Genomic DNA, 25,610 nt, shown 5'->3' on the forward strand with positions numbered 1-25,610 from the left:
AACACATCTTGATGATCCCCAAGACCTTTGGGAAAATACTCTGGTCTGACGAGACAAAAGTTGAACTTTTTGGAAGGTGTGTGCCCCATTACATCTGGTGTAGAAGTAACGCAGCATTTCAGAAAAAGAACATATGAACAGTAAAATATGGTGGTGGTAGTGTGATGGTCTGGGCCTGTTTTGCTGCTTCAGGACCTGGAAGACTTGCTAAATGGAACCATAATTTCTGCTGTCAACCAAAAAAGTCCTGAATGAGAATGTCCGGCCATCTGTTCATGATCTCAAGCTGAAAGCAACTTGGGTTCTGCAGCAGGACAATGATCCAAAACACACCAGCAAGTCCACCTCTGAATGGCTGAAGAAAAACAAAATGAAGACTTTGGAGTGGCCTAGTCAAAGTCCTGACCTGAATCCTATTGAGATGCTGTGGCATGACCTTAAAAAGGCGCTTCATGCTGGAAAACCCTCCAATGTGGCTGAATGACAACAATTCTGCAAAGATGAGTGGGCCAAAATTCCTCCACAGCGCTGTAAGAGACTCATTGCAAGTTATCACAAACGCTTGATTGCAGTTGTTGCTGCTAAGGGGGGCCCAACCACTTATTAGGTTTAGGGGGCAATCACTTTTTCACACAGGGACATGTAGGTTTGGATTTTTTTTCTCCCTTAATAATAAAATGTTTCATTTAAAAAACGCATTTTGTGTTCAGTTGTGTTGTCATTCACTAATATTTACATTTGTTTGATGATGTGAAACATTTAAGTGTGACAAAGAAGAAAAAGTGTGCATAAAAAGAAGAAATCGGGAAGGGGGCAAACACTTCTCACATCACTGTATACTGTGGATTTTTGACAGAAGCTCCAGTGTCCATTTTTTAATTGAAACAATGCAATATAAAGCCATTATTTTCCCAAAGGAACTTTATTTGTAATCCTTGATAGACATACAATATAATTAATTGCCCCTCATATTATTTTATTTCTTTAATATGAACATTCTAGTGGATTGCAATTTATACATGTACCCCTACTGATGCGAGGTAGAAAATATATTCCATAGGTTCAGAACAAACATGTATTTTTCTTCCCTAGGTTTGCATTACTGTACAGGTGAATACATGCAGATCAGTCGTGACAGAATTCTCCCGGTTACCCATAAGAACCCAGCACGCGTGTTAGCAACTCTTAAAAAGCGCCCTACAGCTTTCTGCTCGTCTTGAACTCATCAAGTCCCGGATAGGAAACATATTGGAGTGGGTGTCATGTGACTCTCGCCGGATATGTTGGGGAAGTGCGGCAAAGAGTTGGCCAGGTAAGCACATGTGAGCTCATTGCTCATTTCCAAAAGCTAACCTTTTACCTTTTAAAGCTCATTTTAAAGCCAGTTAATCACTCGTTAATAGGCTGTCAAATATAACAAGATCAGCATCATATAACTTTAAACACAAATGGTTCTGGGTTCTTATGGGTTAACAGAACACATCATTTTATCATCATCAGTGCAAGCTGGGGAGACATGCTTGGAGCAACTGCTGAGTATCTTAAGTGACAAGTGATCTGTTTCGTGGCCCTTAGCGTGATATCGTGTATTTTTCAAATATACATAATTACACCCATTTGCCTTTGTAATGCAGCATGGTGGATGTGTGATCAGTGTGGATGAGAAGTAAAACTATACAGTGCTAGCAGGCTGCTCATTAGGCTCACGCTCCCACATTTGGCTATTTTCTGTGAATAAGCCTCAACGGTCTAGCAGAACCTGCCCAGAACAGCAGATTTGATGCACTATGTACAAAACACATATACATCATCAGTGGACATCACGTAACTTTACATCAGGCAAGCGTCCGCTCGGCCAGTGCGTGCTCCTCGTGTATTGTCATTGTTTTGAAGTCACACTTTGCATTTCTTTGGAAAAGAAATCGGAATTAGACGTAGCCATTTACGTCTTTGCTTAACGTTTTAGTAAAGCTCCTTCATATCAATAATATTGAAAGGTAAGGTGGTGTGTGTTTACACAGCCACCTGACCCGCTGTGAGCGAATGTGTGGTGAAGCGAGGTGTCACTACGCCTGTAAAGTAGTTATTAGGCGTAACGATGTTAATAACAATAATAATCTCATGTCAACGCAGCGTTGTTGGTGCTTCTTGGAGGTTTTTTCAGAAGGCTTTATAGTCGGGATAGGCGTGTCCCTTTACGTGCATTCTTAGCTGCCAACTGCAGTTTGTGTCCGTTTCCCTCGTCTCTCGCCTCCAAACAGGCTGGAAGAGGGTTCACTCTGTGCATCGGTTTCAGCACCTTGTTGCGTTTGTTCCATAGAACAATGGCATGAATGGAGTGAGCCTTGGTGGGTGGAGGCGGGGCCGCTTGCAGTGCGGAGTGCAGAAAAGTGTAACGTAGTAGAAAGTAAATGAGCAGATTGCAATATATTGTTATATACTTTTTACATTTTTGTTAAAATATCTTCTTGTCTCGTCTGGTGACACCCCTAAGGTATAACATGTCTTACATTCCAATAGCAGTGTTTCCCCTACCATAATGTGGGGGCACCCCCCCCCCAAGAAGGTCAGGTTAATTCCATTTTAGTTTCTCTTTACAGTTGCACCAGATCAGAACAGTGGAGCCAAGTTCCAAAACCCCGCGAAAATCCACGAATAATGGGCACACCTATAAAAAGTCCCAAATAATGCTTGTTGTTGATACTCTAACCCAGCGGTTCTCAACTGGTTTCGCTGCGGGACCCACCAACACCCCTCAATGACAAGCGTTTTCCAACTCAAACTTCTCCAATATGTTATATGCAAAAGCAAGTGTTTGCAACACAACATGAACTCCAGCAGTCTCTCTCTCTCTCTTTATGGCCCGCTCTTCTCCAGCGGATATCTGCAGCTGTGTGTCGCGTCAGGATGTCAGTGTTAAGCGTCCTTCATGGAAAGGTGCATTCATGGAAATCAAATATAGATTTTTCTGCCCAGGCCTGCAAGCCACTTTTGGGTCACACCCCACCAGTGGAGGATCAATGCTCTAACCAGCGGTCCTCATGAGGCCGTCTGCGGGCCACATCCAACCCACCAAAGCTTTTTATTGGCTCGTCAATCATCGCCCAAATAATGTAAACCAGGGGTGTCCAAACTTTTTCCAACAAGGGCCGCATACTGAAAAATGCAAGGATGCGGGGGCCCCTTTTACATTTTTTACACCAACCCATGCAGATATGCAAAGGTGTTTATATTTGGAGAAAAAAACAGCCTGCATCAAGCATATTATTGGTATCAAGGAGTTTTTCCTCCTTACCTTACGCTTTTTGCTCGTCTTTTTTTTACAAACATTCCAACTTTAGAATATTATGTCTTTATTGTCATAATGTTGCAATATTATAACATTATTATTGTGATATTAACAACCTACATTTCCTAAAATTGCAGCTTTATTCTTGGTTTTTCATAATATGAAAAAAAAAATTGAATTTTTAGTCTTTAATATTTCAACTTAATGAATTTTTTTCTCTTAATATTCTGACTTTATTCTCCAAATAGTTATATTCTTGAGAATAGTTTATTCTTGAGAAAAGTACTTATTAAAAATACTTAATAATTTTTGCTGTTTTTCTTTAGTTTTCTTGTTGAATTGTAATTTTAGAATGTGCCAGGGCCAATTGAAAAAAAAAAAAAAGCACTTTGGACACCCCTTGATGTAAAAACCATTTGGTTTAACTAGACCGGTGCTCTTTCATGCAGTACACCCTCAGCTCTGCAGGGGGCAACAGCGAGGCGTCCACGTTCAGAAGATGGCTCCTGTTTAAACAAATATGCCGCTATCATCTCTAAAAAGACACTGAAAATTGGACTTTTAAGTCTATGGCTCTAGAGCTCTACGGTACGCTATTCCAAGCAGACTTATTTGTAGCAACATCCTGGTGACTTCAATTCAATGACATTACAGGGAAGGTGCAAGATGGGCCGAGCGTTTGGTGAGAGTATTTAATGTTGTCCTATTGTGTATTACGAGTCACGGATTAAATATTGAAGACAGGAGGGGGAAAAAGAGACAAAGCCACACTATTCTTTCCCCTGACAAACACGTTTGTGTTTAGTGGGTCTGTATACGTCAACAATTCAGCGGTGAACACGCAAATACACACATACATACAGTCCACAACGCACAATCCTAAAGGTGTGTGTTTTTTTTTTTCCACGAGCACCATTGCTCAACCTTTTCATTTGGTTTGCTTTGGATTCAGTAAGCGATGGTAAACGAGGTGATGTGTGGCGGAAGGGTTCTCTTAGCAATATTTACCTCACTGTACCCCCCTCGTGTTCCTCTCTTTGTTACAATGTGACCAAACTGGCAAGGAGAAAAGACGGTGAGCTTGGGGTGTCCCACTCGCTGCACCCCCGACCCCCCTCAGTCCACGTACATGGGCGAGATGGGAGAGGCGGGGATCTGATCCAGGATGCGGCACACGTAACTGGCAACATCCACAAAACGCTCCTCATACATGAGAATGAACGGATGTTTCTGCGTGAGACACCAACGTAAGACGAGAATAAAGACAGCACTTGCCTGTACACATTGAAAATGTCTCCATCTGCATGCACGCAGTATTCCTACATTCATCACAATGCAGTACATATGGGAAAACCTTTCAGCCAACTAAACAACGAATCAAAGCCATTTTGCGGTTATTAAAAAGTCGATTGAGACCCCTGCCATATGCTTGATTGACCCCCATTTATTCCACTACCATAGCAAACAAGCATTCAAGCGAAATATGCTGATCAAAAGTTTATGCACAGCGTTAAAAGGGCAAAATCTTGGTAAAAATGTGGATTGAATGTGATTTAGTGTCAGGTATTCACACTGTCATGATCTCTTGATGGCAAAGGCAAAAAAGCTTTCTCTCTTTGAACGCGGTGGGATTGTTGAGCTGCATCAGCAAGGCCTCTCACAGCGCTCCGTCGCTGCTGAGGCTGGACGCAGTAAGACAGTCATTGGAAACTTCTTCAAACATCCTGAGGGTTATGGAACAACAAAGTCAAGTAGTAGACCCCAAAACATTTGGGCCGAAGGATCCGATTGGCCATCCTGTAAGACACGGGACCATCCTCAGGCTAAATGAAAGTTGTAACTGGTGCAGAGTGCAGTCCAATAACCATCAGACGCCATCTGCAGGGGCTACAAAATTGGCCGTTTGGAATTTGCAGGAGAGCACCAAAATTGGGACATTGAAAGGTGGAAGAAAGTTTTATTCTTTGATTAAAAAAGAAAAAGTAATCGTAATTGTCCCGACGGCTTCCACCGTTACTGGCATGACAAGGGGATCCCACCTGAGATGTTTCCCACACGGCACAGTGGAGGGGGTCCATCATGATCATTCAATGGAACAATGGAGCCTCAGGTTGTGCAGGGGCGTCAAACAGCAGTTGGCTATGTGGAGATGTTGCAGAGGGCATCCCTCATGACTGAAGGCCCTCGTCTGTGTGGTAATGACTGGCTTTTTCAACAGGACAACGCTGCACTTCACAATGCCCGCTTGACAAAGGACTTCTTCCAGAGAAATAAACGCACTCTTTTGGACCATCCTGCGTGTTCCCCTGATCTAAATCCAACTGACAACATTTGGGGATGGATGGCAACACTGGCATCAAGCATGCCCAAGCCCATTTTAACAAGATTGGTAAATGGCTTTTAGCTTGTATCGCGCTTTTCCACCTCCAAGGCACCCAAAGCGCTTTGACACTGTTAGCACATTTACCTACTGATGACGCAGCATCAGGAGCAACTGGGGATTCAGTATCCCAAGCCCAAGGATCACGGAAGGACGGAGAATCGAACATGCAACCGTCAGGTTGGGAGACGACCACTCTACCACCTGAGCCATGCCACTGCATGGCGCATTACTGACCCCTTTTCTCAATGTTTTACTTCTATTTCAGGGGGTTTGGGGTTTTTTGGAGCTATGGTCTTAAACTTTTGATCAGCTGATGACCTATTTCACATTAATGCTTGTTTGCAATGAACTCAGAAATGATTTTGTGTTGCTCCCATTTCTTCTTTTTGCATTTTGAAGCTCTACGTCACATCCAACAGTGCAAAATGTAAATTCTTTCAATTGTTCAACCGTCCTTAAAATTTTGATCGAGTGTAAGTTTCTTACTGATATATAATAATATAAATATAAATATAATACTGATTAACATTAACAAACAGGAATATTCTTATTGCTTAACAAGTCTGGAGTAACGCGTGCATGGAAACGTACTGACTGTGTCCTGAGATTTTAGAAGTTCAGCAGAACCTTGGTTAGAGTCATTAATTCATTCCAGACCGTCCGACTCTAACTGAAATTTTGACCACAGGAAATAATGTAAATCCAATTCATCCATTCCAGAAAGCCACAAATGTTAACAAAATTGTAGTTTTACATGCAGAAAACAATTGGAAATGCATATAAATGATGAATGAAAGGCATCAATGAACATTTAAGTTAACTTTGACCTTCACTGAAGACGTGATTCTTGACATGACTGTTCCCAAAGACACGATGTGGTAGCAAGATCAACCACCACCAACCTTCCCTTTTTTTCTTGAATTCAATAGTGTTTCTCACAATGCTGGCACTTTCAACTTTCTTTGGCTACATTTTGGCTTATTGAGGTGATAACCACGATGAAACAAGAAATAATCCATGTCATAACAGAAAGGTGGTGGTAGTTGATCGCGCTGCCACGTCGTGTCTTTGGGAACAATCAATAAAGGTAAAAGTAACCTTGAATGTTCATTTGTCCCTTTCGTTCATCATTTATATGCATTTCCATTCCAAACTGTAATTACAAAACTGTAAAAACATGTTTTATGTTAACATTTTTGGCTTTGTGGAACAGGTTAACTGGATTTACATGATTTCTTATTTGAAAAATGTATTCAGCTAACGATTCGCTTAGCGTCGAACTTTATGGAATGAATAATGATGCTAACCAAGGCTCCGCTGTACGTACCAAACCCTTATTATGGCGTACCGTTACACTCCTAGTACCTAATAAAGTGACCTATATAAGTGTCTACTGCCACGGAAACAAAGAAGTCAAGAACTTACCAGCAGCTCCTTGTACTTTGGCCTTTTGGATTCGTCCTTTGTAAGGCTGGGAGAGAAAAGTGCAAGATTAAAATCCACAACAGACAAGTAAACTGTTGAATTATGCTTGACTGTGCGGTGGTGTTAGAAAGCTGCCACAGCACGGAGTGGAAGGGAATGTCACAACAAAAAAAAAAAAGGTGTATTTTACAGCGCGGATGAACTGTACGTCTTGGCGGATGCAGGGCGGGAGAGTGACCAATGATACGACCCTCCTTCCATGCTGCTTACCATAAGTTAACAAAATTGATGAACTTAGGGGAGAACTGCCTCTCCTCCGAGTTGTTGAGCTGAGGAGGTTCTCCTTTCACCACTTGTGTCAGCTGATCAAAAACGCTGTTCCATTTGGGGTACGGGAACCTTCCAGTGGCCAGCTCATACTGGAAGCACAGCACAAACCAGACGGCTTCGGACAGCTGCTACAAATCCTAATAGCACTTTAGTGTAGTAGAAAAGTAGAAAAGTAGGAAAGGGCATGGATGATGAGATTCCTACCACGGTGATTCCCAAGCTCCACACATCAGAGCGGACATCATAGCCTTGTCTTGAGGCACTGGGGTCTATCCTTTCAGGCTGAAAAAGACAAGCTGCTGGTTTACAGGGGGATTGGACCGATAATGGACATTTTCATGTTCAAAATGCATCGGTAGGGGAAAGAGCGTACTTACTGCCATGTAGGGCCTACAGCCGGCATCTCTGGTCTTTGCTATGGAGTCCACAAGCTGGCCGCTGATCCCAAAATCACACAACTTGATGTTACCCTTTCGGTCCATCAGAATGTTGGAAGGTTTGATGTCTGGGACGGTAAAGAGCAAGAACAGCGGGAGTTCAAGCTCAGATCAGTAATTCGTGGAGGTGTTTACAACTGATCATCTGCTCTCTAGCTCGTGTGAAAGAGTGATGGCACTTGTTGAAAGACACGTCCATGTGGATTCATTTGGAGTCTTTCTGCTGCGTTTTATTATGAAACGCTGTGAAGTGGAACTGTGGAGGAGATGTGTGCACACGTTCGTCAGCCCAATCCAAATACAGTCACCCCTCACTCCTTTGTGGTTCAAACATTGCGCCCTCACTCTATCGCTTTTTTCCAAAAATTCATTAACAAATGATTGGTGTTCGGTGGTTGACTGTGGCCTATTAGTCCAAAAATATGCATATTTAAGCAAATCCTACGCATTCTTGGCCTAAATTAAAGCATTATCAAACATAAAAATGGTGAAATGACCTAGAATGCAAATACAGTATGAGGCATTGAAAGTGTCACTAGTAACACACAAGCACCAGACTTGATCGCCGGAACAACAGGCTTTTACTGCAGGTGTGAATGATCTCACATAATAATAATAATAATAATAATAATAATAATAAGCAAGCTTAGAACGGGCCCTCGCACCCCACGCAACTCAGGGATCAAGTAAGTTGGAGGGCGTGCGCATTCCATTTCCTTTTGGCACTGAGACGAAGGCAGGAAGTGACCTATGTATAGCTTCAAGGTGCAGCCTTCATCATATGTTCCAATTGTGACCAAGATCTGATCTTGTAGTTCTTAACGTTTATAGTTTATTGGCAAATGATCTGATTGATCAGCAAAGTTTGTTGCCACACTCGCCCACATTTTATGGGACAGCCTAAAATCCTTCGCAATAGAACATCGGCCATCTGTCCAGGATCCACGATTTCATTTGCGCTCATTTGGTCAAAGTGTCTAAGACTAGCTGGTTGAAATACAACCCGTTTTTTCCTCTAAAATTGCCACCAGAGACGTCTGAAATTGAGAACATGGCTTCTTGAGGCTTTTTCGAGCGCCCTGTCACGATTGACGTCTCCACCGAATCTGGTGACGTCCTGTGAAACTGGTGGCATGGGATAATTTTTTCAAAATGTAAAAAGGCAGCGCTACTGAATGCATTTTGTTGTTCGTGTTCGGGACCACCGAAATATCACATTTTTCTCCAGACATGACACGTTTGCAAATTTTGGGGAGTTTTCATGAACGTTAAGGCCCTCAAAAATGTGAGGAAAGTGCCAGCATAATAATAATAATAATAATAATAGTAATAATAATAATAATAATAACAACAATAAACATAATAATAATAATAATAATAATAATAATAATAATAATAATAATAATAACAACAACAATAATAGTAATAAGCCGTTTTATGAAGGCCTTTGCACACCGGTGATCGGACGACTACAACACCAACAACCATCACAACATCAACAACACAGGCTACTGTTGTGGCCATAATCCAGCTAAAACTCCAACTCTGAACCACCGACGTCACTTCCTGTCCACATGTCCGGAACACATTTATTGCAACACACATGAGCACGACTCTTATTAATGTCTTAAATGTCTTATTTTCTCTGATTATATCATGAGCACGACTCTTATTAATGTCTTAAATGTCTTATTTTCTCTGATTATATCTACTCTATTGGGTGATACAATTGTAAAGGAACTATAGGGGTGTTACTTCACGTCTACAGGGCTCTAATAATGTTCAAAACCATATGTAGAAGGTACTATGAAAATGTTTGATTGACAAATAAGGACCCCTACTTTGTGGAAATTAACTTATCACGGTCAGGTCTGGAACCAATGAACCGTGATAAACGAACTGCCAGACCGAAGCTGTAAGCTTAGGTGGCGCAGTTTGTCTATTTTGAAAAAGTCACAGTTTCCCAACAATGAACGGCCTCAGCTGACCAATCATGTTTCAGCTCACCTCTGTGAATGATTTTCAAGTTTTCTTTTAAGTGGTTCAGTGCTTTGACGGTCTGTTGAAGAAGAAGACACAAGTCAACAGTGCGGTTCTGATCGCTGAGATGGCACGAAATTGAAGGAAATGAAGGGCGAGTGTACTCACTGCTAAAGTGATTTTGCCTAATATTTCCTCTGGAATGACATCATCTAATGCACAATATACATATTTATAAAATTTGTCTAATGAGGTAGACATAAGCTCCATACAGATCCAACAGTCCCCCTGGAACACAAATACAAAAGGTCACAGCTGGATCCAACCTAAAGCAGGCAATGCTTGCCCATTGGTGACGTTCTAACAACATTACCACATGTGGTATTGGGCGTACCTCTCTGAAGAGAGCCCCGTAGAACTGAACAATGTACGGACAATCGCTACTCCTCATCACCACGTCGAGATCCATCAGCAGCTGCTTTTGCTCCTTTTCATCCACAGTGGAGCGAATTCTCTAAGGGCGGAAGAGAGACATCATTTCTTATCAGGTATAAACTAAGGACCAAATGCACTCAATCCAAATGCATGCACTGTAAAATCATCCATCTTCCGCTTAGCCAAGGCCGGGTTGCGGGGGCGGCAGCCTCAGCAGAGACTTCCCGCTCCCCAGGTACTTTATCCTGCCCCCCCGGCAGATCCCGAGTTGTTCCCAGGGCAGTTGAGAGACATAGTCTAGCCAACGTGTCCCGCCTCTTCCTCGAGGCCTCCTGTGTGAGCCAAATGAGCTTGACACTTCCTGTACGTACGTCGTTTAATATTTCTGTCGCATAACCCAATTGAACGGTTGCATTTCTTTTTGCAATGTAGCGAGCAGCACCGCCTGTGAGCGTGCACCATTTTGCACTGTTTTGGTTATATTCGCCGACCAAACGCCGAAGTAAGCTTTGACTGTCGGGACGAAGGCTTCGCTGTGAGAAAAAAAATGTCCATGTTGCTCGTCTGCGTTCATGCACTCACCTGTTTCTGTTTAAAACCGAAATATTCCCAGACTGGGGCTGTCGGCTGTGGCATTCGCCTCAGAAACCATGGTTTCTGTGCCTTCATTCACGTTAGCGTATGCTGCCTCACGAAGCCCCGCCTCCACAAAAGCTCAAAGGTGAGGGTAGGAACGTCAGTCGACCGCTAAATTGAGATCTTTGCTCCCTCTTCACCACAACGGAGCATCACTGCAGACTTGCAGTATATTTCACATACCGGTACTCTATTTGCTGTATATCGTGGTTGTCCAATCAATACGGTGGGAAAGATAATATTTAATCTCCTGCTGATTTTATAAGTTTACGCCCTTACAAAGTCCATTTTTATGATAGGTTTTAACAAAAACAGAATGTAAATATTTTCAATGCTAATTTTAATTGCAGGAAATGCAACTTGCAAATTCATTGCTAAAATAAACCTAGCATAACAATGGACTCTTCTTGTCTTTGGAAGGGGGTAAACTTCCACTTAATTTCCCCCACTGCATCCACCAGGTTAAGAAGTCACCTTGACTGCCATGATCTGGCCTGTGGGTTTGTGGACCATCTTGTTGACCGAGCCGTACGCCCCACGGCCAATCTCCCCGAGGTCCCTCAAATCCTCCGCCGTGAAGTCGCAGTGCTGCTCAGGCGAAATCTTGAGCTTCCCCGACGACTCGATGCTGTGCGTCCTCAGCCGCTCTCTTGACGATCGTGACAGCGGGACATAAAAAGATAGGATGGAGCCATGAGATCGTGTGCATGCTTGCGGATGCGCAATATTTGAAATGTGTGTTTGAGCCTGTGTGTTTGCGTTTAGCTGGCTGTAATGCGATCACTCCACTACAGTTACATTTGGGGTGAACCTGTGATTAGCAGCGTATGTGGCACAAACATCCGTATAACACCGAAATAAAGTGCAAAGTGCAAAAAAAAAAAAAAAGACTTTAAGGATGAATCCAACATGGCAGTTGTTACTCACATGTGAGGGTTCTGGAAGGAGGGCGCCGTTGGATTGAGCGGGAGGCGAGACGCTGGCTTCACCGGGGGGTTGGCGAAATTCAATTTCAACGCTTTACGTTTACCTGGTGGAACAAACATGCACATGCCACATCATGCACTGCAAAACATGGCGACGAGTGTGAGGGAACGCAACATAATACGATTCTCACTTTAATAACGTCAGTCTAAATCTGACATGGGCAAACATAAACTAAAAATGTGCAATTTGGGGAGAAATTGCGTGCAAATGCTGGCATTGACACCGAAATGCAATGCTGTCGCTAGCATGCTAACACCTAGCATGACAGTGCTGAGGGTCTATAGAAGTTAATATCTGAGAAAATGTTTACCATTCCAACATTAGCATGTTAACAATGCTAGCATGCTAACAGCAAGCATGAAAACACTGTCTACCTAAGTTTATATCTTTCAAAATAAAAAAAAGCTAACATGCTGTTAACATGCTAACACCGAGCATTATAGCGCGTCGTCTTTTTGTAAGTTTATACCTACGAAAATGGCTTAAATGCGAACATGCTAACAGTATGCATCCTAACACCTAACATGAAAACACTAAGTAAGTAAATAATTTTAAAAAGTTAACATGCTAATGGTAGCATGCTAGCAATGCTAAACCAAGCTGTCACTACGCGATACGTACTGGAAACGCCATCAGTTCTGCACATGCGCGAGACCTCCTCCTTCCACAAATATTTACGACAGCACTTGTGCTACACCACGTGCCGTGGTAGTTATTTTTTAAACGTATGAACATAAATGGTCAATAACCATACTTCACGTAAGGGGGGGTACTTTATGAGTGACTCTTATTAAAAGACTTTGCTAGCACGCGGACGTTATGTTGCACATGCGTAGCATAAATCGTGTTGGCTGATGTTTACCATCTGAAACTGCCGTAAAACAGGTTGACGGATGACGTAGATTGCACATGCATGGTCGTGACACAAGCAACCAAAGCACTATCAACCTTTCCATGTCATTCGGTGGTGGCATGGTTCCAGCCGACAGTAGCCTGTTTTGTTTTTGCAATACAAAGATTGTTGATCGATCACCTCCTTGTCGTCCTTACAACATCCGGGTAGACGTTACAATACCATCCTCATCTAAAATAATAAACCAGGATGGTCATGCTAGTATATTCTTCCACGGCACACTGCTCAGGAACTAGTTGTCATGCGACTCTCGTGTTCACAGAACCAAAATTAAGTTTTAAATTCATTATTGGAGCGCTTACGCAACCACAAGACGGCGTAGCACAGAGAAAACAGGGTAAACCGAGGACAGCACGTGCATAGACGTTGATTCACGCAGTTAGCAGCGCTAGCCAACAGCCGGCCCACATCAGGCATGTTGAGCTGCTGTCGTTAAAGGTCGGGCGGCGCTATACATAAAGTGGTTCTACTCGAAAGTAAATAATGACCCCCCCCACCCTGCTTTTTAAAATGTAATCTTAATTTTATCTGCAAAACAAGCTGCGAGCCACACTTTGGACACCCCTGGTTTAGCTGAATGGACAGCACGTGGTGGTGGTACCTCGGTTAACGTCCGCCCCGGTTAGTGCATTTTTCTGTTAACAACCAAAATGTTTGCCACAATTTTTGCCTTGGCTTGCGTTGGCCTGCTTGTTTATCACTGTATATCTGTATATCTTGTATGTAAAACATATGACTTCCCACATCAAAGCCCAGCAAGGTAAAGGGGAATACCTGGTTCATTTTGACACCTCCAGCAGCTGTTGATATCTGTAGGGGTTTAGACAAAACATTTGATACTGCACATGTGCCACAAGACAGGAATGCAAGTCCACATGACTTAATATGATAGGACAGTGTAGCTGTTTATCATAGTGATGCAAGACGGTAAAGCTCCATGAGTGGAAATGGCATTCAGCAGAAAACATGAACACATCCCTAATATTAGGCAGGAATAAAATATCCAATAATGTGTCAGGAATGTTCAACTGATCATGCGGATGCTTAAAAACATGGAATGTGCAATAGCAACAATACAGTGACTCCCCGGTTCAACTGTAATTGACCAGCATTTAAAGAGCATTAGTACAACTTTATCATTTCAGGTCGTGCTTGAAAATAGTGGAAGACATACTTTGAATGCAGGCCTAGCTTGTTCACTGCTGCTGTCAGCAGGACGACAGCACGTCAGTGTGGTTGGTTCTATATTTATTATTAGATGCACCTTTACGTTTTCATATTTCGTCGGTCTTGTGTGAATGCTGATCAAAACTGGGAAAATGCAAAACCCCGCAGTGACACACAGGCCTGACGATGAGGCTAAACGCGGCTACTTGCATCATTGCTAGCACTGAAGTTGCTTCTGTATCTGGGTCAAGCTAGCTAAACGAAGCTGTAAGGCGCAAGCGGAAACTGTGAAATGCATACTTCAATATAAAAGCAGGCAGGGTAACCTACGCCTCGTGTCAATACCCTCATTAAGTTATGGTTAACAAAATTGGTTTGGCATTGACATTCGCTAAATGCTGACGTAATAATTCCTGGACGGTATGACGTGGCATTCTATTAATGTCGGGAACAACCGCACATGCAGAATGTGGGATTTTATTTTGAAAGTTCTCACTAAACAATCCTATGTAAGCTATAAAATTTACACGACTTCCTACTTTCTGGGCGCTACAATGCTACATTTTCCCTAAAAGTCAAGTGTTGTGGTGTAAAAAGCGATCCAGTGCTGTCATGGAGTACCTTGCATACTGCTGCTGTGTGTCTGCTGGTGGAGGTGGTGCGACGTGGATCCTACAATGCTGAAGCTGTTGCTAGAGCTGGACGAGTTGCTATCAGGACTGGGAGTCGCCATTGTTGTGTTGACTTCCGGCAGCAGCGCTCAGGCTGCAATGCAGATACTGGAACTTGGTACTCTCACCGCCTCCACACCGGACAAGACGGGGCACTGGCGGGACAAGGCGGGACACTGCGCCACTTCAACGTCGCACACGACGCTACCTTCACGTGATAGAGGACGAACCAGAAGCACATTGGAAACGTTTACAATCTTTACCAACACAAAATAAACAATGCGAAACATACCACATTAAAATATTTATATATTTTTTATTTTATTTATACATTTAAATAGTCATAAGTACATTAAATTGCTAGACAGATTGTCTTTATTAAGTATTCTGCTAACCCCGTGACATATAACAAACAATCTTTGCAGGGATGTGCAACCGCACTGCATCAAACTCATTTTGCAACCCTCGTGGAGCTAAATATATTCTAAATCTATAAATAATAAAAACAAAATAAAAGATACAAATATTAAAATAACGTTAAAATAAGTAAATACAGTAAAATATACAAAAATATATACAGTATATTATATATAATACAGTGTACAAATATTAAACTAAATTACAAAGAATATTTATATAGTATCTTTATTATATATATATATATATATATATATATATATATATATATTATAAAGATACGTTTTAGATCCCTCTTCTACAATATTTGACCTTAGCCCTTGTGCAGTATATTTTGCTTCATCACAATGATTGTTCACAAGCACAGATGCAACTATATTTATTGTCATATTTCACACTGTCAGTTTGAATTGAGCTGATTGTGTCACCATAAATAGCTCATAAACACACGTCACAGCAGGGAACCTGGTACTTCCAACATACAGTACACTCCAGGGGTTAGGGACAAACTGGTATACAGTACATTCATAATTTATCAGACAGTGGAAGTGCAATGTTTTTCTAATACAGTATTTATTTGACATTATGCTTTCAGTGCAGAATAATAATGTAAGTGCAAAGTGTAACAAAGCTATTTCTGAAAACATCCATCATCCTTGTCATCAAACCTGAAGCAACTGATCCCCAGCACTTCAACCAGGGGCGTCCAAGGAGCGGCCCGTGGCTTATTGTAGGGGGAATATTTACAATGGATGATTTCAAATCATCATGAGTCTGGATTAAAAAGAAGAGAATATGGAGCAAATACTTTAAAGGCGGGATATGCAGCATGGCTATTTGATTTTTTTCTTTTCATATAAGGCAACCAGTAAACATTTCCTCCAAAATATGAGCTAAATGTTGAGAAATCTTCAGCGGCAATCAAGGAAATAAAACTTCTACATCTGGAATCCTTCCGGTCCCTTTCAAGACCATCCTGTCTTCATAGACAGAGACGGTGCCAAAGGCGTTGTTGCCAGGTGGGGTCTCGATGACCGCCTCCAGTGTCAAGTGGTGCACTCCGGTGCTTTCATCCAAGTAATATCCACCGTCGTGATCGTGTCCTGCAATGAAACAAACCACGCTGCTGTGGCGCTGGATGATGGACAGGAGCTCGTCGAAGTTCCAGGCCAAGCAGATGGGGGTTGTGGAGCACGGGTGGACTGGGAGGTGACCTGAAAAGTTCAAACAGAAGTGGAAAATACGTTTTTGATCCCCTGCTGGTTTTGTAAGTCGACCCTCCTTACAAAGATACAGACGTGGATGATATAAAACCCACAATGGTTACTGAAATAACTCCATAATAATTAAAAAACATATATTGTAGCGTCACTGGGAGCACTTCCTGCTTCCGGGAGACAAATCCAGAGCTTTTTGCAAAGCCTCATCAGCTAAAGTTCAGTTCGACCCACAACCTAAAGTAGGCCTGTGAACATTCTCAGGGCTTTGGACTGGACTTTTGCCATCCATTCAATGCCCCAAAACACAGCATCTTGCGGGAATTGACACAATGGGAATGAAATGCTGTCATAAAAAATAAGGGTGTCATAAAAAATATCTTACATTAATAACACAGTTGGAATTGCATTGGTGAAAAAGGTAAAAAAAAAAAGAAATTAGAAAAAATTCAAACAAAAATTTGGGGAAAAAAATCTAACAGATTCCATAGGGCCCTAAACGAACACGTCTCTATCATTTAGCTTGGATTGGATTAAAATAAAAAATGCAAAACAGGTGTTACTTACTGACAATACACACTTTCTCCTGTTTCTTGTCAGCCGAGGACAGAACACAATTGAGCCAGTCCAGCTGGGTCATACTGAAGCCGCCATTGAACTTTGCGAACCTCTGCTTCAGGCTGTCAAATTCCACTGAGACAAGTAAAGAAAATGCTTGCATTGTTTGTTTTGCTGAGTACATTTGTGAAACATACTAAATAAAACTTGATCTATTGATACTGACAAGAGTTCAAATACAGAGACACCACAAGTATATCTACTAGTGGTTCTGACTATTGATTAATGATTGACAACACATTCCTGAGCACCAAAGGTCGGTACCGTAATGGCACTTCGGCATTGAAATTAGGCAAAATGGGGTATCGCTACCAAGTATGTCAAGTCTTCAATTTTGGGGAATCGGCGATCGGCTGATCCTTACATACAGTATGAGTAGGCCTGTCACGATAACAAATTTTGCTGCTCGATAATTGTGCTACAAATTATCGTCGAGAATTAATATTATCGACATTTTTTTAACCTTTTTGGTGTAATTCACATTTGAACCACTAGATGGTACTCAGGCATAATGTACCTGTGTGAGCCACATTAGCTGCCTGTATAGACCCTGTCTCTGTTAAAAAAATACACTCTAATAAAAACAATAAATACATAAATAGTCATGTAGTGTATTGCTAAACTAATATAAGGGATCATATTTGAGCTGGACCACCATCTGTAGTAGGGGAGTAAAATGCCATGTTGCTGACTGTCCTTCAACACGTCTTCTTTCGCTCGCTTATACAGTTCAGGAATTGCCTTTTGTGACATGTATATGTACGTTCTCCCAGGCAAGTCGCACTGTCCGTCAAACATTTGAACATTTCCCGAAATGTTGACTTTTCAACTGTACTGGAAGCTTGCATTTCGTTTCGTTTTATATTTACTCCGCCGATCAAAACGCCTCAGTAAGCACTGACTGTCGGGACGAAGGCTCTGCTGCACATCCACACTGGAGCTGTGGCATTCGGCTTAGAAACTATCGTTTTGCGCCTTCATTCATATTCACGTTTGCTTGCTAACTTGCTAACCGTACTGGGAAAAGAGGCTGAATGGCTGACAAGAGGTTCACTCTCTCTGTTCAATCCACTATGGAACCAACGCGCACAGACACTTCGGTTCATTTTCATTTATGTGTGATTAATTAATTTAGCCACGAGACAGAGAAACTTGTCATTCTTCAATCTCGCGAGATCCTATGACACCCCAATGTCTACGTATACTGTATACAGTATATACAGTGTGTTTGTGTCTCTGGAGCTGTTCATTGAACGCTTGCACTATGTAAACAGGATAGACAATATACGTTGTATACAAGTACAGTACATGTGGTTTACCTGGGGGGCAGTTGAGGTCCTCGTTGTTGTTGTGTAGTTTTATTAAAGTTAAAGCACTGTGGTACCGCGAACTGTCCTCCTCTACGCCCAGCAAGCTAACGTCGTACGCGTCCAACACAACAAACGTGAATCCGGGGAAGGGACTGAAGCTGTAGGCATAGATGTCTCCACCCGCCCGGGTTCCACTGGAGCTCCTGTCGGCAAGGACAGCGCTGTTTAGCCGAGAATGCAACAGCTCGCTTCTTGTGAAGTTATAAAGCTCATGGTTTCCCCACACATGGTGCACCTCCATGGAGTCGAGGTTAAACTCTTCCAGGACCCGATCTAGTGCCGCACTCGAGGCGCCGTAATCCTTGTTAAAGCCGTCGATGATGTCTCCCAGCTGGAGAATGAAGTTCGGGCGGGTGGCCGACTGAGACCAAGTCTCCCGGGCTTCTCTGAGCAGCTGAAGGCTGTTCCGGTAGAACCGCCTTCTTGTCTGCGTAAAATTCAAGCCGTCGTCGATGTCAGCGTACTGGATGTCAGCTATCACACCGAATGTAAACAGCGGCTCTCTCTCACAACAGTCGTCCATTCTCTTCTTCTTTGCTTTAATGACGGACGATGTCGCTTCTTCTTTGCTTTAATGGATGAGGTTCTTCTTATTATGATGTGCTTTAATGGCGGACGGTGATGTGGTGGTTCTTCTTCTTGGTTTTAAATGGCGGACTTTGAGATCAGACTATCCACCTGTTTTCAAACTGTACCTGGCATACGTCAGCTTGCTTCATTGCATACATATCACTTTTCCTCTATGGTCGCCAAAAGGCTTTGCAATGTCTACAGCTGTTTCCGGTTTGTACCTTCAAAATAGTTCACATAGCGAAAACACAAGATTGAAAAAATTACGACTTTTTTGGGTATTTCAACCCATATAATGCATTAAGGGGCAAAAACGACCCAAAAACATTTCTATATGTTTTTCATTGTAACAATAATTGTAATAACTTTTAAAATAATGGTCTTTCCATATTCCATTTCCGTTGATGCAACCGGAAGTGCAATACAGGCGTCCTAAGTGGCCAACAAGCATAGCATGGACAAGAGGCGACAGTATGGAAACTGATACTCAGCTCCAAATTCACATTAATATAATCAGTTTAACGGATAAAATAGCAACAAAAATATTGCTTCCCAGACTTCTCTCGCCGAAACCGGCAAGTGCGCGCCCTTTATTGCTTCCGTATACGCCCACCTACGCCCACGTGACCAGTGCCCCTCTCCACTCCTGCATACAAATATATAGCCAGTGCTACGCACCAACCTGCAACCCGTCTCCTACAGTACCCTTCAGTTAACCTCACATACTTCAAAGTTAGTGAAGCACTTGCAAAACGGAATGGCTTCAGACCAATTTATTGGGCTGATAAGATTATTCAAACAGTGTATGACAATTGTAATTTATAAAGGAAAAAATACATCAACTTACGCTGCTGCAGTGTTGTAATTGTGCCAACATCTTTTCAATGTTTCAATCTCCTTTTTAAAAAATACTTTTCAATGACATATTTAAAATATGTTTTACTTTTTAACATAATAAGCTATTTGCTACACTTAGAATCAAAATACACACAAATGTGACCAGAATACTTGATGCTCTGGGGCTGTAGAAAAACTTGGATTGCATGGAGGAAATGAAACATATTTTTCAAATTGCAGATAGAAAGAAAATGCTAAATAACATATCAATCAAATTCTCAATTTTTCTGACAAAAACACGTTAGTATCAAAATGTCCGACATAGATTCAAAATGTCTGATGTAGCTGTACAGTGAGGGAAGGGATTGGACGGCTGTATGTGTATGTTAAATACCCTTTACAGTTCTGTAAAAAAAAAAAAAAAAAAAAAAACGCAGAGCCACTCTGCATACTTTACAAAGTTCCCTATTTTTGTATACAATCAATAATCATTTCCATCACATCATGAGAGACACGCTTTGGTTGTTCAGTGGTCCCCCAAATGCTTTGCGTTGCTCTCCTTCTTCACCTCAGACACTTGTGTTCCTCAGATGGATCCTATTTTAGTAACCATTCATTCACTGGAAGAGAAGAAAAGACAAAAGTAGTATATAGCTTGAGTTTTAACATTATTTCAATTATAAAAATCGGAAACAAATCAAATAAGAAATAAAAAAAACAACAAGCATACTAGAGAGCTTTATGCCACTCTTTTTTTTTTAAACTACTTTCACTTTTATTTCTCAGCCAATTCAGACATGGATTTTAGATTATGGCTCATTAATGTTATGTTGCTGTTTCTAAATTTCAGGTCAGTGAATGCATCTCATGCATGACTGGGGCTTCCATCAGTTCACTTCAATAACGATACTGTGCACCTACTTACGCATATTCCAGAAATGATGATCAATATTTATCTTATTCTTCTGTGATGTTCCACTGCTATGTGTTGCTCCTCAGCCACCATTATTTCAAGTTAGTCCATCCCCTTCTGCTATGTAGCCAAGATGGCAATTATTGAGGGTCACCATTTTGCCTTACTTCTCAGTGTGAACGCACTTATCCACTCAAATATAGACGTAGCCTGGGTGTGAGTGACATATGACTGGTGGAAAACAAGGAAGTGTGCAGTGCGCTAGTCCGCATTTTGACTCCTCATTATGTGCTGCCGTTGCCATAGGTTACAAGAGACACCCATTATTGCTAGTGACGGCCAACTGAAGCTTCATGACACACTGCAGATTTCAAATGTGTTGGAAAGTTGGTTCATAGGTCTTAAAATGCACAGCAGAGAAACCAGCAGCTAAAATGGTAAATAGTGAGCATCCCAGTGTTTGCGGTGGTCCCCAAGGATTTTACAAATAACATGTGAAAGAAAAACAAACATTTGTGTAAATGAATAAACATGCTATTGAAAGTCCTTTCTCAGTTGGAGGAGTTTATAGTATTGGGGGCAGGGGTGTTCGTTCACAAATGAGGGAAGGATGGCGCGCAACATTGACAAAACAGTGCTGTGCTGGATTGTCGAAAACTCTAAACTGACCAATCTACACTTGACCACGGGGAAGGCGGACATGCATGGATTTTTGTCTCACATCTGGAAGATGTGGAAGAAAAATTAATGGACGGGTAGAAGCTATGGAAACCAATCCATCCATCCATCCATCCATCCACCTTCTTCCGCTTATCCAAAGCCAGGTCACGTGGGGCAGCAGCCTATACGGCAGGGGTGTCAAACTCGTGCCATGGAGGGCCGAGACACTGCAAACGGTTTTCTTTCCAGCCAGTCTATTGAGAATCATTTTGAGTTGCTACAATGACATTTTGGCAAAATGGACCAGTGTGCTGCATCATTTTTTCACTTTCATTTTTGGGGTGTCTTTGATTTCCCCCCTTTATAGGGTGATCATTTTCATTTCTATCAAATTATGTGGCATCATTTTGTTACTAATACATCACCTACTTTTTTCAGGAAAGATATTCAAGATCATTTTTCCCCCAGTTTAGATCTGATGTGTTTTCGAAGTGTTCCTTTAATTTTTTTGAGCAGTGTAGTTGAATGTGATAACAATGTGTAATGGACAGTGAACTCATTTTTGGTTTCCATTTATGGTGACCACTGACTGAGATAAGGGCCTGGACTTTAGCCTTACCTGGAGCAGGATAGCTGCACAAAATAAATCTCCATATGTCATAAAATATCCCAGCATCCACTATCCCACTTTTGTGCAACTGGATCAGGGACAAATTGAGCCAGGATAACCAAGATATCCCGGCTTAATCCCTTAACCTAGTTTAGTGCAACGGGCCCCAGGTTTGCACACATCTCAGGAGGGATTTCAGTCAGGGATTCCAATCTTCTATGCCGCTGCCCCAGCTGACTTCGGGCAAGAGGCGGGGAACACCCTGGACTGGTCACCAGCCAATGGCAGGTCACATATAGACAAACAACCATTCACACTCACATTCATACCTATGGACAATTTAGAGTCACCAATTAACCTAACATGCATGTTTTTGGAATGTGGGAGGAAACCGGAGTACCCGGAGAAAACTCACACATGCACTGGGAGAACATGCAAACTCCACACAGAGATGCCCAATGGAGATTCTCCTGACTGTGTGGCCAACATGCTAACCACTAGGCCCCATCTCCACTGCAGTGTTGACCTAAATTCCGTTCCAGGGTAATTAAAATCAGATCTGCACTTTACCTCTGTACTGAAGCTTATGAACCCTGTTGTTGGGGCAGTCTTTGCCCTGCATGTTGAAGTTGATATTGGTGCGGATGCAGCGGTTGATCAGAGGCTGAATTGGGCGGACATTGTCACTCATGCTCAGGAAGATCTGAGATGGCTGGTTTTGACTCAAAAGGCGCAAAGAGTGCATCTGAGAAGGAGAAGTGGTCGGGAAAAAGTCAGGCTAGTTAGGATTTAATAATCCTAGTCTGGTCTGCAGAATAGTTAAGGTATCAGTGCTGTGCCAGTCTGCACTCTTATCTGCATTTGTGATCTTGACAGACTAGATAAGCTCACCTGCATGCGTGTGACATAAACTGGTTTGTTCATCAGTATCCATGTGGCAGTCTCAAAGCATGGAGGGATGGTCATTGAACCATCATACGTGATAAAACTACTCGTCTCTGGATAGATCTCCTCGATGTTTAGGCCTGTCAGAAGATACGCATCATCTGCAGCGAAAGAAGCAGTCAGAAGACAAAAACAGGATGGTCAACGGTCAGGTAGATGAAAATCAACTTTCACATAGCTTATTTCAACAAGAGAAGATCCCCACTAATCGCGGGGGTTACATTCCGAGGCTCCCGTGCATAGCGAACAGCAGCAAATAATGGACACACCCATAAAAATGCCTTTTTGACACCAATCATATGCTTCACACACACGTGTTACACATTTTAAGTGGTAAAACGTATCTGTACTTACCACTAATAAATGACAATGAAAGATGATTGACAGGACAGATGCCTTTAGCCTGGTCATCAGGCTACCGCGACAACTGCACTTCCGTCTCCTGTCGCACCACTAGCACTACCACTAGCGGTGGTACGCAGCTGCCGGGTCCTCCTCGCCAGCAGTCTGAGATGATGCAGACATTCTTCCAAAGCCACGTCTACACAAGCCACACTTGTTGCCTGTTGTAATTCCAATCACGACTTACTATCATATACTGTATTAACTTGTTCACCTCGCTGCAAGTTTTGAGAACGGATTGTGACATAGCTAATTCTGCTGCAGCCACATAAGACACAGCCATCTTGAACCTAAGTCATGTCGTTACGCGCATGTATGCTGTACATTTTATGCTTTATTATCAAGTATTTCTAAATTACAGTGGTGCTTTGGTTAATGTCATTAATCCGACTCAAACCAAAACGGACTCTAACCAAAGCAAATTTTCCCATAGAACATAATGTAAATCCAATTAATCTGTTCCAGACACCCAAAAATGTTAACACAAAACACAGTTTGTTGTGGATGTAAAATGAGACAGGCAGAAACACAGAGTGTCACCCTCGATGCACCGCCGAGTTAATAGACTGTTACATGGGAACCGGAGTACAATTTGTGTGCACCACATCCAATGACGGAGCCGTCTTCTCTTAAGCCGTTAAATTCAGAGGTCTTGCACCCTTGTCTCTGTACGGTCCATCGCATTTCTCTTCTGCTCGTGTTAGTTACTTTGTGTATCTCTCTACAACTCTGATATAAACAAACGCTGTTGTCCTTCAATGGCGCCCATGGCCCACAATGCATTGCACGATCACATGCAAGTATCACAAGATGTCTTCGCCGCGTGATCCAAGCTGGCGGCGTAAACAAACCGGACGATGTTTTCGACACTAAACAAGCGGGTGAACACAAGCCAAGGCAAAATTTTACTAAAAACTTTGAATGTTAATCAAAAAACACATTAAGCGGAGCGGATGTTAACCGAGGTACCACTGTATGTTGACTTGGGGTGAGTGAGATGGGTTTTCTGTGAAAAAAATGCCTATTTTCAGAGGAAAAAAACAAAGAACAGGTCGGTTTTCCCCCCAAACGAAAAGCATTTTTTTTTTTTGCTAAGAAATCCACAAATGTGCGGTGCCTCGAATGTTGAATCGCAAACAGGTGGGGATCCACTGTATACAGTTCGTATTTGGATAATGACAGTGTTGCCTTTACACAGCACCACAGTGTATTTTGAACCAAAATAATGAAAATGCAGAGTTTAAAATACAGTGTTCCCTCATTCCCTCATAGTTGAATCTCGGATTCAGGAGGAGCAGTGTTCCCTACAGGAACCCTGTGGGGAGTAAGTATGGTGTACTGGACCACCTATTTCAGGCGGTTCCTCCTTGTATGACAGGTGTCAGTCCGCATTGCCGGCAATAAGTCAGACTCGTTTCCACTGCCCTTTGTCACTGATTCTGTTCATTAGTTTTGTGGACAAAATGTCTTGGAACAGCCAGGGTGTTGAGGGGATCCGGCTTGGTGGCTGCAGGACTGGGTGTCAGCTTTTTGCAGATGATGTGGTGCTGCTGGCTTCATCGGCCTGTGATCTTCAACCCTCACTGGATTGGTTTGCAGCCGAGTGTGTTGATTTCTATTTCTGATTTCTATTTTAAGCGGAGGTTTGGGTATTTTTCTTAAACTTTTGATCAGCTGATGAACAGCCTACAGCCATCCCTCACTTATTGCGATGAATTGGTTGATGACCCGACCGCAATAAGTGAATTTCCGCAAAGTATGATTCCTTCATTCTAAATTTAATATTTTCATAGTTTGTCAACTAAATCTGGTCTGAAATATCACATATAATTTACTAAAATGTGACGAAAACAAGAAGCATTTTCGTCCAAAAGACTAAGACTAAAAATAAAAAAAGCAACACTGCAAGTAACGTCTTGTAAGTCTTGACGGAGGCACACATAGTCTGACATTCTTTTTTAAATTTATTGCCGACCCGAGTACACCAACAGCAGTCCAACAATTTTGCCGTAGCGCTGTCCATAACAGCAACACACACTTCCTCATTATCAACCAATTGTGGTCATTTTGAACGTCAACATTGTTATATTCATAAGGCATAACGACTGAGTGCCCATTCTTTAATTTCTTTTAAAGGGATAGTTAGGATTTTTTTACATGAGGTTGTATGACATCCCCATCAACAGTGTAGTCCAGAGGGTCTCTTTTCACTACGCTAGTCTCTTCTGACGCCATCATGCGCCTTTCAAAGTTCTGTGTCGTAGTTGAGCAGGTGCCATGCAGTTCTTCGCCGAAGTGCAAGGGCCAGTGTCTTGTGGTGAGTCAACTCAGTGAGAACCATGATGCTGGTGAACTACTTTGCTTATTAGATTCCTTTGTCGCTAATGACCATTGGTAA

General features: G+C 42.2%; 3 protein-coding genes across 6 annotated transcripts in view; all 3 read right to left on the bottom strand.

Moving 5' to 3' along the window:
• Window positions 1-449: 449 nt before the first annotated feature.
• map2k4b (mitogen-activated protein kinase kinase 4b) lies at window positions 450-14,810 on the bottom strand. 2 transcript variants are annotated; one of them, XM_054754360.1, is made up of 12 exons: window positions 14,604-14,738; window positions 13,590-13,625; window positions 11,843-11,945; window positions 11,390-11,564; window positions 10,239-10,358; window positions 10,013-10,132; window positions 9,872-9,923; window positions 7,805-7,932; window positions 7,632-7,709; window positions 7,368-7,516; window positions 7,098-7,143; window positions 450-4,519 (listed from the first exon to the last, which is right to left on the bottom strand). In XM_054754360.1, exons 1-12 carry the CDS (start codon window positions 14,713-14,715, stop codon window positions 4,406-4,408), a joined length of 1,233 nt encoding a protein of 410 aa, XP_054610335.1. In that variant the 5' UTR covers window positions 14,716-14,738; the 3' UTR covers window positions 450-4,405. The 2 variants fall into 2 exon arrangements, with proteins under 2 accessions (XP_054610335.1, XP_054610328.1); XM_054754353.1 differs by lacking the exon at window positions 13,590-13,625 and having other exon boundaries at window positions 451-4,519; window positions 14,604-14,810.
• A 189-nt stretch (window positions 14,811-14,999) lies between these two features.
• adprm (ADP-ribose/CDP-alcohol diphosphatase, manganese-dependent) lies at window positions 15,000-19,474 on the bottom strand. 3 transcript variants are annotated; one of them, XM_054754392.1, is made up of 3 exons: window positions 18,225-19,474; window positions 16,868-16,980; window positions 15,000-16,284 (listed from the first exon to the last, which is right to left on the bottom strand). In XM_054754392.1, exons 1-3 carry the CDS (start codon window positions 18,796-18,798, stop codon window positions 16,117-16,119), a joined length of 855 nt encoding a protein of 284 aa, XP_054610367.1. In that variant the 5' UTR covers window positions 18,799-19,474; the 3' UTR covers window positions 15,000-16,116. The 3 variants fall into 3 exon arrangements, with proteins under 3 accessions (XP_054610367.1, XP_054610347.1, XP_054610356.1); XM_054754372.1 differs by having other exon boundaries at window positions 16,855-16,980; XM_054754381.1 differs by lacking the exon at window positions 16,868-16,980.
• A 618-nt stretch (window positions 19,475-20,092) lies between these two features.
• The window catches only part of ca10a (carbonic anhydrase Xa), a 48,055-nt gene continuing 42,537 nt past the window's right edge, over window positions 20,093-25,610 (bottom strand). The window contains exons 7-9 of the mRNA XM_054754406.1: window positions 22,757-22,911; window positions 22,436-22,610; window positions 20,093-20,302 (exon numbers count right to left, since the gene is read on the bottom strand). Of these exons, the coding sequence (XP_054610381.1) occupies window positions 20,280-20,302; window positions 22,436-22,610; window positions 22,757-22,911 (353 nt within the window). The 3' untranslated portion in view covers window positions 20,093-20,279. The remainder of the gene's footprint in view (window positions 20,303-22,435; window positions 22,611-22,756; window positions 22,912-25,610) is intronic.

The sequence above is a fragment of the Dunckerocampus dactyliophorus genome, chromosome 2, assembly GCF_027744805.1.
Source record: "Dunckerocampus dactyliophorus isolate RoL2022-P2 chromosome 2, RoL_Ddac_1.1, whole genome shotgun sequence".
Taxonomy (NCBI): Eukaryota; Metazoa; Chordata; class Actinopteri; order Syngnathiformes; family Syngnathidae; genus Dunckerocampus; species Dunckerocampus dactyliophorus.